At 44.0% G+C, this 18465-nt stretch overlaps 1 protein-coding gene across 1 annotated transcript in view; it reads left to right on the top strand.

Moving 5' to 3' along the window:
- Window positions 1-18465, top strand: part of ATAD2 (ATPase family AAA domain containing 2) — a 92032-nt gene that overhangs the window by 23130 nt on the left and 50437 nt on the right. The window contains exons 7-11 of the mRNA XM_068237990.1: window positions 1389-1544; window positions 7421-7547; window positions 8589-8702; window positions 13718-13826; window positions 15204-15319. Coding sequence (XP_068094091.1) covers window positions 1389-1544; window positions 7421-7547; window positions 8589-8702; window positions 13718-13826; window positions 15204-15319 — 622 coding nt within the window. The remainder of the gene's footprint in view (window positions 1-1388; window positions 1545-7420; window positions 7548-8588; window positions 8703-13717; window positions 13827-15203; window positions 15320-18465) is intronic.

Genomic DNA, 18465 nt, shown 5'->3' with positions numbered 1-18465 from the left:
TTGCGTTCCAATCGCACAGCCATCTGCGCTAAATGATGTGAACGAGGCCTTAGTATGTTACAGCCTATACGTGTGGATAAAATCCTTGCCCCTTCTGTCCCCCTACCACCAATAGGACACAATGGAGGGGATGTGGTAAAGTAATACAATACATAACCCCTATTACCAATTTAGTGTGGTGGAAGAGGCTGGATGGCTTATGTTACATACTGTCCCTATCTAGATGACCTAATCACTGCAGTTTTTTGAGAAGGGGGTCAAGCATTATTACATACATGCAATATCTTCATTTAGAGGACAACTGTCATGGAAAATTTTAAATACATATAAATGTACATTTCACCTAAAGTAAATTCACTAGAAATGAATTTTTTTCTGTTGTCGCACTATGTAGTAAAATGCTGACAGAGCTGATAGATTTTGAACTAGACCATCTCCTCATGGGGTATTGTTATTTATTTATATATTTACAAAAGTACTTCCTGGACAGCAGTTGCTCAGTCCAACAGCCAAAATAGTGTGCAAACGGGTAGGGAAGCTGGCTGCATAGATCCTTTCCAGGGAACGCTTTTGTAAAGAATAAAGGTAATACTGCGAATCCCCCATGGGATGATGGAGTAGTCCAAAACCTCTTAGATCTGTTGGCTTTTTACTACCTACTTTTAAAGTGGACCAGAGACGAAGCACCCTCATATATTTTACCATATATATCAGTGGGAACATAAGAGAAACCGCCTACCCTGCTCTTTCATTCTTCACTGCTCAGCCTGCCTGTTACCAGTCCTGATAAGATCCCTGACTGAGCATTCAGTCTAGCTTTGCTCAGGAATCATTACAGCTGAGTCATTATAGCAGAGCCAGGAGGCAGGCTTGGGCTCGAAAAGACATCAGAGAAGACAGATTCAGCTATAATTTCTGAGTAAAGCCAGACTGAATGCTCAGTCGGGGATTTTATCAGGGCTGATAGCAAGCAGGCTGAGCAGTGAAAATGAAACCGAGAGCAGGGGAGGGGTTTTCTCTAATGTTCCCACTGATCTATATGGTAAAATACATGAAGGTGCTTCGTCTCTGGTTCACTTTAAGTAATAACATGGGGGGAAAAAGGTAATTTATACTACTTTTTTTTACTCTGGGAGAAATGTTAGTTTTTCGCAATAGTGGTGCTTTTTTGCTTTCCATATGTATGGATGCAGCTTATGTTGTACCTCAATTTCCTCTTTTTCTACACTTGTGCCTGCCTTGGAGAGAATGATGCTCCTTCCATGGAAGTCCTCTTTCTCCATATTCTATCAGTGGAAGCTTTATTTCTCCATTCTTCATTGATTACTGGATTCTTTATATGTATATTCGCAGTTGTTATACAAAACGCATGCTTTGTTTGAATTTAGAAGAATCCTCTGAGGAGGCAGAGGACCAGGAAGATGAGGAAGAGGAGGAGGAAGATGAGGACGAGGATGAAGACGAGGATGGAGAAGAATTTAACCAGAAACGTTATGAACTCCGACAAAGAAAAGCTGCCGTTCCCTATCAGGCTCCACTGCAAGGTAAACATTAAAACAGTACACCTACGTTGAGATTTAGACTAGTAGCTTCAGCATCTCCAGTCTTTTAAAACAGTCATTTGATTTTCAGTTTCAATAAAGCCCTTTTAAAGTGAACCTGTCTCTAAAGTGTTTTTAGCCTGAGCCAGAGTTGTAAATTGCGCCTGTTCCATTTTTTTCCTCACTACACTTATCACACCCATTGGTCATCTATGAACATGTGACAGGATATGTGGGCACTGTTCTTTAGTATTCAAGTTTAGCTTTTCTAGTGATGGCAGTAAACCTATATCCCAGAACGTCATAAGTGGACAGTATTTTTATACTTGTTACCCACAGCGACCAGTTTTAGTTTGCAGAACAGCACTGTTTAAAGAGTCTGAAGCCAGTAAAATTACCTCTTTTTTTTTTTATTTCCCATTCCTCTTCATCATTCGCATCAAAGATGATTCGCCATACCCCCACCCCACGGCAGAACAAAGTATTAACTCCCCGAAATCCCCAGGGCAAAATCCTCCATTCCTGGAAAAGGCAGAGCTGAGCGCAGTAGCTCTGGCTCCAGTGAAGTCAATGGCCTCAGTTCACTAAGCTTATCTCCTGTCTTTAATAACATTTCTAGAGTTATCACTATGGTGATAAGACATTTGTAGTATTCAAGAAACCTTTTACCTCAGGCAAACCTAAAGTTAACTCTTCTGTCTTTAAGTTAAGGTGAGATCTCTAAAGTTAACTCTTCAATCCTTAACCACTTAACGACCAGCTAACGCCCATAGGTGTCAGCTGGTCTTAAGTGGGTTACCATGGAAACGGCCGCTCGATGTCAGTTCACGGAGGGTGTCTCCGTGAACAGCAGGAGAGCCGCCGATCGCGGCTCGCCGGCAAAATGTAAACGCGGGGAAGAAATCCCCGCTGTTTACATCATGCGGCGCTGCTGCGCAGCAGCGCCGTAGGGCAGATCGGCGATCCCCGGCCTCTGATTGGCCGGGGATCGGCGTCATTTGATAGGCTCCCCTCCCCCGCTCGGCCACACAGAGCGGCGGCGATCAGACCCCCCCCAGCAGGTCATCCCCCTAGTGGGGAAAAAAGGGGGGGAAGTCTGATCGCCCTGCTGTATTCACGGTCTGTGCTGCGGGCTGCAGAGCCCACGCAGCACAGATCTCTAAAACACAGCCCGGTCTTTAAGTGGTTAAAATAACTCCAGAATTCTAAAGTTAAAGACAGGCTGTTAATTAACTGCGTGTGAAAATAACTACAGAGGAGGTAACTTAAAGGTGTGTACCCACGCCTGACTTCTTCAAACGACCCGCCCGCAGGGCCGGCCGTTCTGACGGGCCGTTTCCCCGTATGCAGTCTGTCGGCAGGCTGATGAGGCTGGTTTTGACCGATCCGCCGAGCGTCGTTTGAAGAGATCAGGTGTGTGTATGCACCTTAACCACTTTCCCCTCCACTACAGTATTTTCACGTCAGCTGTGGCATCCTCCAAGCCACAGCGACGTAGATATACTGACCTGGCTGCAGCCCTGCTGTGCACGGTCGGGTGCTCTTTAGAGTGCACCCTCCGGCACTGTCAGCTGCAATACTAATTGGTGGGAGGGAACATGTTCCCTTTTGGCCAATTAGTCCACCCCCCTCCCATGAACGATCGCTGCAGTAGTGAACTGCAGCGATCCTTCATCTGTCCCCCTCGGCGCACATGTAGTTAATAAAAAGGCACAAGCAAGCAGCCACACTCACCTACCTCGTTCCTGCGACTGTCCTGAAGGCTGATCCTCCGATCCCCGCTCTGCAGTCAGCCGCATATTGCCGGAAACATTGGTCCCGGCTTGATGACATCAAGCCGGGACCCGGGTTACCGGCAATATGCGGCTGACTGCAGAGCGGGGATTGGAGGATCAGACTTCAGGACAGTCGCAGGAACGAGGTAGGTGAGTGTGGCTGCTTGCTTGTGCCTTTTTATTAACTATATGTGCACGGAGGGGGCTGCCTGATGGGGGGGGGGGCACCTGACTATAGTTTCTTGAGGGGAGGGGGATTACCTAAAGGGGAATTAACATGTTTACTGGGGGGCATCTGAGGAACCAAGGGGAGGGGGGTTTACAAATTTTGCACATCTGGGCACCTGGGGGGGCCCATAACTTAATACTGGGGGCACGTTTGGCTATAATTGGGGGCAGCGCTAATCCTGGGGGGACATCTGGCCATAATGGGGGTAATCCTGATCTGGGGACACATCTGGCTATGAAGAGGGGCACTATTCCTGGGGGTGCATCTGTCAATCTATTCTGGGGGTGGCAAACACGGGACACATCTGGCTATGCTGGGTGGGCTAATATTGGGGACACATCTGGCTATACTGGGGGGGTGGGGTGATACTGGGGACACATCTGGATATCTATACTGGGGCGACTTTAACTGGTGGCACAATTTTTATGTCAATCACACTTTTTATTTTTAAACAGAAATTGGTCAAAATTGAGAAATAGTGAAATTTTTTTATTTTCCCCCCTTTTTCCCATTAACATGCATAGAGAGGAACATTTTACTTGGGACCAAATACCCCCCAATGAAAGCTTAGTTTGTCTTAGAAAAAAAAGATATATAGATCATTTATGTGGCACGAGTACAGATTAAGTTATTGGTGATTAAACAGGGACACCGCTAAAGCGTTAAAACTGCTCTGGTCAATAAGGGGAAAACAAGGTCTGGATGCGAAGTGTTAAAGGAGTACTGTAGGTGGAAAATGAGTGGAAGTTACCCGGGGCTTCTAATAGTCCCCCGCAGACATCCTGTGCCTGCGCAGCCACTCAACGATGTTCCGGCTCCGCCTCCAGTTCACTTCTGAAATTTCAGACTTTAAAGTCTGAAAACTACTGCGCCTGCGTTGCCGTGTTCTCACTCCCGCTGATGTCACCAGGGGCGTACTGCGCAGGCACAGACCATACTGGGCTTGTGCTATACACTCCTGGTGATGTAAGCGGGAGCGAGGACACCGCAACGCAGGCGCAGTGGTTTTCAGACTTTAAAGTCTGAAATTCCAGAAGTGAGGCGGGGCCGTAGCATCGGTGAGTGGCTGCACAGGAGTTCTGGGGGGACCAGTGGAAGCCCCGGGTAAGTTCAACTCATTTTCCCTCGACCCCCCCCCCCTTCCCATCCCCTACAGTAGTCCTTTAAGGAATGAAGAGATAAAATAACGCTCACTGTAAAAACATATCTCTACACTTTAATAAATCAAGATTGATATGTGGAGGTAATGTTTTTTTTTTTGTTTTTTTTTTTTTTTTTGCCAGATCTCCTCCAGCATGTTCTTAGTGAATTGAGGCCATTCTCTGACGATATCCACCTCCCCCCCCCCCCCCCCCCCCGCCCCGCCCTTCTCAGCCTTTCACTGAGAGAGGCGGGGAGAGGTGGAGATTGATTGGACTGGAGGTAGAACCACTATGCTCAGCTCTGCCTTCCCTGGGCAGCAAAATCTACGACTTGGAAAGTCACAGAATTTTTCCCTGGGATTTCGGGAGGTTAAAGTGGACCCAAATTAAAAATACAAGATTTCAGAAATACAATCTATTTTCTAAATTATAATAGCAGCCTTTTTTCAGCTGCATGATGACAAATATAAAAATATTTTACATTTACCCCTCCCTTCCTTTCATATTGCCGGGACAGAATCCGGCAAACTGGTGGAGGAGATTAAAATAAAAACCCCACAGGCTTCTACTGATGTCACAGGGGAGGGGATCTCAGCTTGTGTGAGATTTCACATAGACGACGCCCCTGTGAGGGGAGGGTAGCTGATGACAAACACACCCATGATCTAAAACCTCCTAAGCTCATAAGCAATGGCTGCCACCTGTATAACCTTAGTTATGAAAAGAGAAGGGTGAAATGCTCATAGGCTTGAAGGAGTGTTTATTTATCTCTGTGTATGTCAGTGGTGCAGCTAAATATTTTGACTTTAAAAATGTTTGCTTTGGGTCCGCTTTAAATACATCCTTCTGCCGCAGGTATGCGGCAAATCAGCTTTGATGTTCATGCTAAAGAGGAATGGGAAATAAAAAAAAAAAAGTAATTTTACTGGCTTCAGACTATCTTTAAAGCGGAATATAACCCTGCATTTCAACTTTGCTCTAAAACATTATTTACAGCATATTATATGCAAAAAGCATTGTTTTTTTTACTAGACCAGCATTGGAAGGGTTAAACACAGAGGTTTAAAGTTCCGTGGAGAGATATGCACAAGTTCAGATTGTTACATTCTATTTCGTTAAATGTATCTATTGAGAAATGTTACGCACTCTTTGGCTGTCCTCCAGCTCCTTCTCAGTCAGAGAGTGAGTCACATTCAACACTTAGATACATTTAGTTTACATAAATGTATCTGTCAGCTTCGGATGCGTCTGCAGAAATCCCCAGGAACTTTAAAGCTCTTTGTAACCCTTCCAATGCTGGTCTAGTAAAAAAAAAAAAAAAAAATGCTGGTTGCATATAATATACTGAAAATAATGTTTTAGAGCAAAGTTGAAATGCCGGGTTATATTCCGCTTTAAGTGACAGCTGAAGCAAGACAATGTTTGCAGAACCAAGCTTCATTCTTTTATACGCTGAGGAAGGAAAAAGTGGGGCACAGATTTTTGTACTCGGGGGTAATTTCGAAGATTCATAATAAATCTGCAGCCCACAAAAGTGAACTGAGAACAGGACTAAAATATGAAAGCTAGCTTGTGACACAAGTTTGGGTTTGAGCAACAGGGGAAACATAAAAGCTTTATATTTAGCAGTTGATGTAACTCTCCATGGTAGCTCAGCAACAAAAAGATAACAAACTTTCACTTAGTGCAGCCTGTCCAGTTCACCAGCCTGACTGATCCCCTGAACATTGTGGACTCGTGTATGTCTTGCTTTACAATAAAATATCTGATGGTTAAAACAAACACTACCTCTGTAACTGGTATAACTGCCTGATTTCTCCAAATGCTTTGTACACATGAACCACCTCCTCCTCCTCCACATGATCAGGACTAGATGGTCAGTGACCATGTATGCACATTTTATGCAGCTGGTATTGAGACCATCCAAATTGGCAGGCAATGGCTTTGATTGGCCAAGGTGCATCTGGAAGCCAGATTTATTTGCGTCTCCCCATCTCCAAGAAGGATCTGACTAATCCCTACTTGTTGAATGATATGTCATTACAGTGATACCAGAATGAGGAACATGAGAACTTTTTCTCTGCCTTGCACCAAGCAAAGAACATAAGACACAAAAAGATGAAGCTCTGGGGTATATTTTATGCCAACTTGTGTACTGTTATCGAGTTTATGACAAACACTTTTAGCTGCATTCTGAAGCTAAACCTTTACTTACCTGTGGCTTCTTCCAGCCCTCCTTAGTCTTTGAGGCCCCTTAATGTTTTCTAGGTCCCCTCCGTTGTGCCTCTGGCACCTTATTAAAGTCTTCAACCTGATTGAGTCGCGTGTTATGGCCCATGTGTTGACCAGGCCACATGTCTCCTCTGGCACTTTGCACATGCGCGGTTCCATGGCCGGGAGAGCTCAGTCCATGCTTGGTTATGAGCCTTTACAAAAACCGTACATGTGCAGAGTAATCTAGGAGGCTTATGGCCCAGCCAGGTTGGGGGACTTGCATTGGAGTGACAGTGGCACAATTGGGGGGGGGGGGGGGGGGGTGCTAGGAAAAAGCACCAAGTAGGTTAAGAAAGAGGCTCATGAAAGTTTTTGTAGTGGAGTTTGCCTTTATGTAGACATATGCAAATGTGAACTTTATATGACAGCAGTACTAGGTGTCTTTTGAAGAGGTTCTAGTGTGTGCTTCTCACTGTGTGGAGTACTGAGCTTTGACCAACTAGATGCGGTTTCTTGCAGAGCCCAGGCATCATAAGAAGACTAGCATGTTCTATACTAGTCACACATCACCCATCAGGCGTCGGAGAACTTTCCGGTTTGGTTCGGCCGGACCTAGAAGTCCTTTTTGCAAGAGGCGCCTGAGCAGGTATGAATCCACAACTGATTGTATTGACAGCAGGAAGATTCCCAGTAGTGTGTGGCCAGGCAAAAGATCTTTCGATCAAAGCGATTTATCTAATGGTTGATCTGATCATCCATCGAGTGATGTATAGCCTGCTAGCTTTGATCCGAGTTGCATGCAGTTTGCAAAACTTGCATGCAAGTTGGAATTACAGTAAAATCCCCGTTATCCAGAACTCAGTTGACCAGAAGTCTCAGCAACCAGAAAAAATAACCCTGGCCTTGCCGGGTGCATAAATCTACTTTTACACTTCTTTATACAGTAACAAACTGTTACATTAAGTTCTTATACAGTAACAAACTGTTACATTAAGTTCTCTCCTTTGTCTTGTCTGTCATAATTTGTTTTTAATTACATTTCAACTTTACTACAGTTTATGGTAAGTATACAGTGTGGGGTCTATACTGTGGGTGGAGACAAATACAAAATTCACTGGGAAAATGTAAACTCCAGCCATTCTTACACTGTGATTGGCAGGGTTCTCAAACTTTGCACAGTTGGTCACAGGGTGACTGGGATTAATATTCAGAAAAGTGGGTGGAGCCTACAAATGCCAATCAGAATTATCCTATTTATTTTAGTGGGAATGTTTTTAATTGCTACAATTCTTGCACTGTTAATGGCACAAGCCTCAAACCTGGTACAGTTGGTCATTGGGTGACTGGGATTCAAATTCAGAAAGGGGCGGAGCCACAAACAACCAATCAGATTTGTTTCATTTCAATGCAAATTATTGATGCCAAAGACCGTAAAGCTCACAAACTAGGTCATTGAGTAATTGTGTGTTAGGGTTAGAAAAAGTGGGCGGAGCCAAATACATACCCGGGCAACGCCAGGCCATCAGCTAGTGAAGTTTAAGATGACCCCTTTCATCTGCTCCAGGCTGGGGGTGAGATGGGCTTTTTAGGCCACTAGGTGCTGTCAGACCCAATGGTAGATAAGATGCTAATAATTTTGAATTTATTCAAATTGTAACTTTATGGAAAAACTGCCCTTGCTTACCAGGAGACGGCATGCCGTGCACAGCAACGACTCTACATCATCCTCATCCTCCTCTTCTGATGACGAAGAACACTTCGAGAGGCGCCTGGCTCGGAGCCGTAACAAGGCCATCAGCAGGTATCGTGTAATGTGCCAGAAAACCTAGAGGAACTTTACCGAATACTTGATGAATTTTATTTTTATTTATTGTATTTATAAAGCGCCAGCATATCACACAGCGCTGTACATTAGTTTAGGTTACAGACAATATTTAGGGGTGACATACAGCAATATGACAATTCAGGAATACATGCAAACCAGACCACACAGCACAGTATGAGTACCAGGTAATGCTTAGTCAGTCACTGGATGGAGCATGGAGATTAGGCAAGTCCAGGCCACTCAGGCTGGGTTCACATATAACATAATGTTTGTTTCTGGCGTTTTCCACAGGTGCGTTAGGGTAATGCGTTTTTGGTGCTTTTGCGGTTGTGTGGGGTTTTTTTTTTTTTGTTAGGCTATTTACATGCGTTTTGCATGCGTTTGTGGTTCGCTAATAGAAAACGCATATGCGGTTTTGTTAAATGTATGCAGATCATGAGGAAGACAACAGGAAGCGGGAAAAAAATCAGAGATCTTTTCTTTTAAATTAAAAAGGCTGTGGAAAACGCAGTAAAACGCAATGCATAGGCATTACCATAGACTTTCACTATGTGCGTTTTGGGAGCCAGGCTGCATATTATGCAACACTACAGAATGCTTAGAGCGGTGGCTGGATGGTGTAATGGTTAAGGGCTCTGCCTCTGACACAGGAGACCTGGGTTCGAATCTCTGCTCTGCCTGTTCAGTAAGCCAGCACCTAATCAGTAGGAGACCTTGGGCAAGTCTCCCTAACACTGCTACTGCCTATAGAGCGCACCCTAGTGGCTGCAGCTCTGGCGCTTTGAGTCCACCAGGAGAAAAGCGCAATATAAATGTTAGTCTTGTCTACTGTAAATCGCAGGTGGAACGCTGGTCCTTCTGCGTCCCATAGACTAACATTGCTGCATAAAACGCAGCGTTTCCCGCCCCGCAAGCGTTTCTGTTGTGTGTGTGCACCCGGCCTGAAGAATTCGCTCAGATCCATAGGATGGGTGTATGGTAACGGAGGTGCATGATCCGGTAGGAGACATGAGGAGAGGACCCGGCCTGAATGCTTACAATCTAGAGGGAGAGGTAGGGGACCAGAGTTCAGCTGCGGATTTAGAGCACTAGTGAGGTGGGTAGGCCAGAGTGAAATGAATAAAATAGCTTTTTTTTCCCATTTGCATTGATTACATTATTTGTTTTACTGTATTGTTTAGTCAGTGTTTGCCATGTAAAATATTTAGTCACCTTGATTTACATTCCTAAATGTATGCATCACTGTGGGTTATTTGTTATGATAGCACACCTGAACTGAAGGGGATATGGAGGCTGACATATTTCCATAACAAACAATACCAGTTGCCGGGCAGCCCTGCCGGTCTGTTTGGCTGCAGCAGTGTCTGAATCACACCAGAAACAAGCATGCAGCTCATCTTGTCACTTCTGACGATGTCAGAAACACCTGATCTGCTGCATGCTTGTTCAGGGTCTGTGGCTAAAACTATCAGAGGCAGAGGATCAGCAGGGCTGCCAGGCAACTGGTATTAAAGAGAAAAAAAAATATGACCGCCTCCATATCCTTCTCATTACAGTTGTCCTTTAAAATTGTATACAAACTGTCACCTCATACTGCCCCACACTGACCATACTATAGAATTTTAGGGGAGATAAATAATTTTATTGCATTTAAAGGACAACTGTAACAAGGGGTATATGGAAGCTGCCATATTTATTTCCTTTTCAAGTGTACCTAAACTCAGAACTCCTCTCTGCTCTAAAAGATACACAACAGCAGAATAACCTTCACACAAAGAACTCTTGTTACAGCCGATACAAATCCTAAAATAAATCTGCACAGTTTCTACTTCCTGATTCATGGAAGCAGACGTATTGTTTCCAGCCTGTGCTGTCACATGGGCTTATCTGCCATATGCAGTCATGTGACACAGGAGGGATCAAATTACAACTAGTGATTAGACGCAAATGAGGGGGAAATACACAGGCTAAACTCTCTAAACACATACAGGGTGCATTTATGTTATGTTTTTTCCTTGTGTCCTGTGCAAGAGTTCAAGTACACTTTAAGCAATACCAGTTGCCTGGCAGCCCTGCTGATCCTCTGCCTCTAATACATTTAGCCATAGCCCCTGAACGAGCATGCAGCAGATCAGGTGTTTCTGACCTGACAAAATTAGCTGCATGCTTGTTCTTGGTGTAATTCGGGCATTACTGTAGACATGGATCAGCAGGGATGCCAGGCAACTGGTAATGTTTAAAACGAAATAAATATGGCGGCCTCCATATTCCTCTCATTACAGTTGTCCTTTAAAATTAGTTTTCAAAATTGAATGCTTCATGGTCTTTCCCCAAATTGTCATGAAATTGTCATTTGCTAGACTTCTTATACTCTTGCATGAGCTCACTGGCTCCAGCCTACTGACCACCTGACCTCTAACTGCTTAATAGTAACCAGTACAACTGTCATCTGTGTTTACCTGCATATTTAGCATTTTACTTCATCTAACATCTAGAAATATGCCTGAAAAAATGGACTGGACAGGGGTCAGTACTGGGTCCAGTGCTTTTCAATGTATTTATTAATGATCTAGTAGATGCAGCAGAAAGCATTGTTGCTATTTTTGCAGATGATACAAAATTGTGCATAATCAACACTCAGGAAGATAGTGACATATTGCAACAGGATCTGAATAGGATGGCTATATGGGCACATAAATAGCAGATGAAATTCAACTTTAAAAAATATAAAGTCATGCATTTTGGTCGTACCAATGGTCTAGCACCATACAAAGAAAATGGGATACAGTTGGTGACCTCAAACTTGGAGAAGGACTTAGGAGTACTCATTGACAAGTTAAATAATCATACTCAATGCCAAGCCGCTGCAGCTAAAGCTAATAAAATGTTGGGATGCATTAAAAGGGAAATAAAAACTCGAGATGCTAGCATAATATTGCCCCTGTTTAACTCTCTAGTAAGGCCACATCTGGAATATGGAATTCAGTTCTGGGCACCACATTACAGGAAAGATATTGCAGTTTTAGAGCAGGTGCAGAGACGAGCAACAAAATTGATACGAGGGATGGAAGGTCTCACTTGCCAAGAAACGTTAGATAAACTGAGTTTATTTAGTTAAGACGAGACGCTTTATAGGGGATCTAATGTATAAATACATTGGAGGGCAATATAAAAGCTGACGGCAGATGAGATTTTTGTCCCTAGGCCTTCACAAAGGACTAGAGGACATGATCTGCACGTAGAGGAAAAATGTTCCCATTTATTTAGGGAAAGGATTCTTTACAGTAAAAGTGATTAAGATGTGCAATGCATTGCCACAGGAAGTAGTTATGACAAATTCTATATCTGCATTTAAAGGGGGCTTAGATGCTTTCCTTGCGTTGAAAGACATCCATGGCTACAATTACTAGGTAATGCCTAATGATGTTGATCCAGGGATTTTATCTGATTGCCATCTGGAGTCGGGAAGGAATTTCTTCCCTTTTGGGGCTAATTGGACCATGCCTTGTAAGGGTTTTTCGCCTTCCTCTGGATCAACAGGGATGTGTGAGGGAGCAGGCTGGAGTTGTACTTTGTTCTCTGGTTGAACTCAATGAATGTATGTTTTTTATTTATTTTTCAACCCAAATGACTGACTAGGGACAGAGAAATATAGAAGAAAATTTTTTTTTGAGGAGACAGTTTCAAGGTCTTAAATTTTAATGTATCAAAAAGTTATTTTTATAAAAACAGAGTTCACAAATCTTCAAGCGAATTCATCTTTGCCTGTGCGCTGTGTCCAATGTTAGTCTAAGGCAGCCTTTCTCAACCTTTCTACCCTGGAGGAACACTGCAAATAGCTTTTGGATCTCGAGGAACCCCTGCAAACAATTTTTTTGTTCTCGAGGAACCCTTGCATTTATTTTACAGGAGGCATGGTCTTTAAAAGTATGTGTGGCTGTTTATTTCAGTACCCCCCATTACACTGCCACTCATTATACTGTCTCCTGACCCCCCCAATTTAGTGCTTCTTGTTACAGTACCACCTATTATAGTGTGCTCTATTGTACTTCCACCATGATGGGGGAAAATGCCAAGGAACCCCTGCAGAGTACTCTAGGAACCCTAGTTGAGAATGCCTGGTCTAAGTGGTGTTTCCTGGCTTGATTTTGTCCAGATGGTACCCGTCCCTATTTTTGGTTCTGTATATTACAGATTACAATTGTTTTGTGAAGGCCTGAAGAAGGTTACACCGAAGCAAGTCGACGTTGTCGCCTTTTTAAACAATTGCATATTTCAACATATGTTTTTGGTATTTGGTAATGGGATTTTGTTTGCAAAGATGAATTCGCTTGAAGATTTGTGAACTTTTCTTTTATAAAAAAAAACAAAAACTTTTTGGTACATTAACCACTTCAGGATTCTGCGTACGCTTAACTACGCCCCTGAATCCTGAAGTGGTTTCCATGGATACGAGCGGCCGTTCCATGTCAGTTCACGGAGGGTGTCTCCGTGAACACCCTGCGAGTCGCCGATTGCGGCTCGCAGGGTAAATGTAAACACGCGGGGAAGATCTTCCCCGGTGTTTACATATATACGGCGCTGCTGCGCAGCAGCGCCGTAGAGGAGATCGGCGATCCCCGGCCACTGATTGGCCGGGGATCGCCGGCATCTGATAGGCTAAAGCCTATCCTATCCGGCGCAGGACGGCTTTTCCGACCTTCTAGACCTTCCTCTTAACTAACACCTAGGATAGCAAGAATCATGGTGGAACCACATATCCCACTGGAGAATTCTCCCCACATAATCCAGTGGGGGAGAATCTTGTGTCCTCTGCTCTACCAAAACTTGGGATAGTGGTAAAATTGCCTGTATTTTATGTAGTCCATAGCTGTACACAGGTATAAATTAGTTATCTATATAACGTTACAAAGTGTGAAAGTTCTTGTAAAACTTTTTTTTCCCCTCCCCCTCCCCCCCCCCCCCCCCCCCCCCCCTTGACCCATTTAAAGGTGCCTGCCTATGAACTTGCAGAGGGATGACTTAAAGGGATTTCAAAAAGATCGCATGAAAATTGGTGCCAGCCTGGCTGATGTTGATCCAATGCAAATCGACACTTCTGTGAGTTTCATTTTATGTTTCCATAGAGCGCTACGTTCAGGGATGCTGTCCTCACACTTTCAGTATTTCTACATGGAACAATATTGGTGATCCTGAAGCATGGGATATGGATGCTGCCACGTTTTCAACAATGCCAGTTTCCTGGCAGTCCTGCTGATCTTTCTAGTATTGATAGTATCTAATTCGCTCATAAAACATGGTCAGTGTGGACAAACCTAGTCAGACAACGCAATCTGCATACTTGTTCTAGGTTAGTGAAGTGTACTTGAGATGAATGCGAGAAAAAGATTTTACTTACATGGGCTTCCCTCCACCCCCCTGGAGTCTGTAGGCTCCCTCTGTTTTCTCGGCCCGTTCCGCTGTGCTCCAGTGAAAATCGATATCCAGCTGGGTTGTGGGCAACTTTGCATTCCCTTTCTGGGCCATACACCTCCACTGCGCTCCCATAGCTGGGAGCATTTTGTGCAAGTGCAGTTAGTCTCAATTAAATGCGCATGCACAGAATTCTCCCATCTACAGTAACGGGATCTGGGGGTGTGCAGTACCAGTACCTGGCATGTGCAGTACTCCGCGACTGAGCTGAGTCGTGGACTCTACTGGGCTTTTTACTGGATAGCAGGTCGGACCGGAAGAACATTGGTGGAGCTGGCTGACAGGGCTGGGAAAAGCCGCTGGTAACTAAAAATAATTTTCTCCCTTTCATTTCAGGTACACTTTAAAGAATTAGTGCAGGACAGTCAGGCAGTTAGCATTGTTTAAAAGAAAATACCTACGACAGCCTCCATATCACCTGAAAGAGATTTTGAAGCCTTTTTTTATTTATTTATTTTTTTCTACCTCTTTTTTGCGCTGTTATCGTCAGCATTAAGATACAAGCTGATTCACTGCATCCCCACAGCAGGGCGAGGTAACCCGGGGCAGAATTCCACAACTTTCCAAGTTACAAATTTTGCTGCCCGAGGGAGGCAGAGCTGTGTGCAGTTGCTCTGCCTCTTTTCCAGTGAATCTCCACCTCTCCCAGCCCCTTTGAGATTCACTGGACAAGAGGCAGAGCAACTGCACACAGCTTTGCCTCTACTAGATAGCGGATCTCAAAATTTTGCCCTGGTATTTCAGGGGCATAACTACTTCATTCTGCCGCAGGGATGCGGCGAATTAGCTTGTATCTTAATGCTGAAGATAATGGCGCAATAAAGAGGTAAAAAAAAATATAGGCTTCAGACTGTTTTTATATACATGGTCACTCTATAATTGTATGACACCAAAGTGGTGTCTGCAGTAGGGTTTACTGCCAGAAATGTACTTGTGATGAAGCAATTATGGTCCCTTCTGGTATAGTTTGATGGTCTGAAGAAATGCTGTTCTTACTTTGTGTAGGTGCGGTTTAACAGTGTGGGCGGACTCTCTAAACACATAGCTTCATTGAAGGAGATGGTGGTCTTCCCGTTGCTCTATCCTGAAGTCTTTGAAAAGTTCAAGATTCAGCCTCCACGGTAAGCTGACAATCCTTTTCATAATGTCTAAAATGGGTGCAGAACTTTTAACCACCTTGGCGGTAACCCCGAGCTAGGGTCGGGGCAGAAAACTGCAGCTAAGAGCGGTAATCCCGACCTCTGCTCGGGGTAGCTGTGCAGAGCAATGCGCGGTTTTACATACCTCCCGGGGGATCCCGACGTCGGCCGCCATTCTTCTTCCTCTTCTCCGGGGCTCTGCTTCCTCCTGGAGAGATGGGGCTTTGCTTCCTCCTGGTGAGATCGCTGGCTGTCAGCTGGCAATTTCACTTTATAGTTGCAGCGCCACCTGGAGGATGGAGGCATAACTGAAGCCAGGGAGGTGAGTGATTGTAGAACTGCTGCAGATCTCCCTGGCAGCATGATCCCCCCCCCCCCCCCCCCCAAGTTTTAGGGTCTGAAAGGGTGCAAAAAAACTAAAATCCAGAAAGAATCAATGCCAAGGGGGTTAAGTAACAGAGTGTGATAATGCTGTGTGTAGCTAAACAAGCTGTAGCATACACCTAGTGCAATAGGAAAAAAAAAAGCTATAGATGTTTAGTGACATTAGTTGGTTTTTAGAAGTTGAGGTACTAAGGCCTCAATTCACTAAGCTTATCTCCTGTCTTTAAAGGGACACTTAAGTCAAACAAAAAAATGAGTTTTACTCACCTAGGGCTTCCAATAGCCCCCTGCAGCTGTTCGGTGCCCTCGCCGTCTCCCTCCAATCCTCCTGGCCCCGCCGGCAGCCACTTCCTGTTTCGGTGACAGGAGCTGACAGGCTGGGGACGAGAGTGATTCTTCGCGTTCCCAGGTACATTAGCACCCTCTATGCTGCTATATGGTATATGATATATGCTATAGCAGCATAGATGGCGCTATTGTGGCCAGGAACGCGAAGAATCACTTGCGTCCCCAGCCTGTCGGCTCCTGTCACCGAAACAGGAAGTGGCTGCCGGCGGGGCCAGGAGGATCGGAGGGAGACGGCGAGGGCACCGGACAACTGCAGTGGGCTATTGGAAGCCCCAGGTGAGTAAAACTCATTTTTTTTTTTGTTTGACTTAAGTGTCCCTTTAATAACTCTTCTAGAGTTGTTACCATGGTGATAAGGCATGTAGTATTCAGGAAAAATTTAACCTCAGGCAAGCCTAAGGTTAACTCTTCTGTCTTTAAGTTAACTCTCCAATCCTTAAAATAACTCCAGAGTTAAAGACGGGCTGTTTATTTACTGCGTGTGAAATGAACTACACAGGAGGTAAATTAACTACACAGGAGGTAAATTAACTACAGAAGAGGTAACTTAAGGTATGGAGAGATAAGATAACACTCTCACTGTGTGGAGGTAAGTTTTCTCTTGCCTTATTCTCTCCAGCATGATCTTAGTGAATTGAGGCCTAAGCCTTCTATCAGGGCTGAAGTGTCGGTACAAAAATTATCCACCTCAGTCTTCTTTGATAGCTCAGACTCCTCAAATTTACGTATAATAAAGTTGAAAGTATATAAATAAGCCTTACATCCCTGCCAAAGCTTATGAATTTTAAAGCTGTATAAAGATGACATCAGCAGGGAGTGCATATGTATAGTACTCTCATTTCTTCCTCACATTAACTCCCTAACCAGCTCCTGTCATCTCCAACTCAAAAGGATAGCACGCTTCCAACTTTTCTCACCCAGGACTAACTAAACCAACTAAAATGTTAATACATGAGCTTATTATATCTTGCTTGGACTATTGTAATATATTGCTTGGTGGACTCCCAACACCCCTCCAATCTATACTGAACTCTGTTGCTCGTCTCATTCATCTCTCTTCTCGCTATTCCTCTGCTGCTCCTCTCTGTCAAGCTCTTCATTGGCTGCCAATTAACCAGAGGAACCAGTTCAAGTTCCTAATCCCTAACCTACAAAGATTTCCACCATCTCTCTCCCCTGTACATCTCCTCACTAGTTTCCAGATACCAACCCAACCGCAACCTCCGATCTGCACATGATCTTCTTTTATCCTCTTCTAGAATTCCCTCCTCACGTTCACGTATACAAGACTTCTCACCCCTCCACTGGAATGCCCTCCCACAGCACATCGTCACTCTCCCACCTTTGCAATCTTTAAACGCTCCCTCAAAGCTCACATTTCCTATAAGAATATGCTCTAACTTAGGCCATTCACCTTTCTATTTACTCATTACTAAATAACCTAAACACACACTGCCTGTATGTATGCCGCATACTTCCTCCACCTCTTGTTCCATCGCCAGGGCAGGGCTCTCTTACCCTTTTGTGTCTTGGAATTTTATTTAATAGCTTGGGCTCTGTTATACATTTTATTTATCACGTTACATCTGTCATTGTAATCACCTGTTCTGTATTTTGTACCCGTGTCCATATTCAATGTATATCATTGTCTGTGTCATTATGTACCCCTTGTCTGTGTTCCTATTTTGTACAGCACCACTGAATATATTGGCACTTTATAAATAATACTATTGAAGAACTTAATTTGCAGTCACCAACTCCCAATTTTTTTTATAACATATCAAGTTAATGGATTTCATGAGCAAAGGGAGTTTGAAAATCATGTAGAATCGGTACATGAGCGGACAAGTTACAATGTGTTAACACTCAAATTCACTTATTTAAACAAATTTCAGCTCATATAAAATGATCTTGTAATGTAGTAAAATATATATTAAAATTATATATGAATGCCAGTTTGCATATTGGCTCATTGGATCTATGCTTACAGCTGAGCTGTTTATTATATGTAAAAGATTCCTGTGTACACATCTGATATACACAATAAGTTGTGTATATCTGATTTTAAAAGAAAGTGACCGCTTTACTGCAGCAGCACAAATAAGTTTTTTTGATTGGTTTATTTCATATTTGTGGACAAGCACTGCTTTAACATACAAGTTATTTGTGCTTATTTTGGGGGAAACAGAAAATGTTATCATATTCTTTTAACCTCTAGCTGACCGTGTCACGCCGATGGGTGTGGCCTGGGCAGCAGCCCCAGGACCGCCTATCGCCGATCAGCGTAAGGTCCAGGGCTCTGTGTTGCAGGAGATCGCGCACAGGCTCCTGCTTGGTAAGTGAAGCTTCGCCTTCAGTCTCTGAGCGACCGTTTGGTGGGGAGAAAGGGGGGGGGG

This window comes from Hyperolius riggenbachi, chromosome 5 (assembly GCF_040937935.1).
Source record: "Hyperolius riggenbachi isolate aHypRig1 chromosome 5, aHypRig1.pri, whole genome shotgun sequence".
NCBI classification, from domain to species: domain Eukaryota; kingdom Metazoa; phylum Chordata; class Amphibia; order Anura; family Hyperoliidae; genus Hyperolius; species Hyperolius riggenbachi.
The sequence above is the reverse complement of the archived record's forward strand: the minus strand, read 5'-3'. Positions and strand labels throughout refer to the sequence as shown.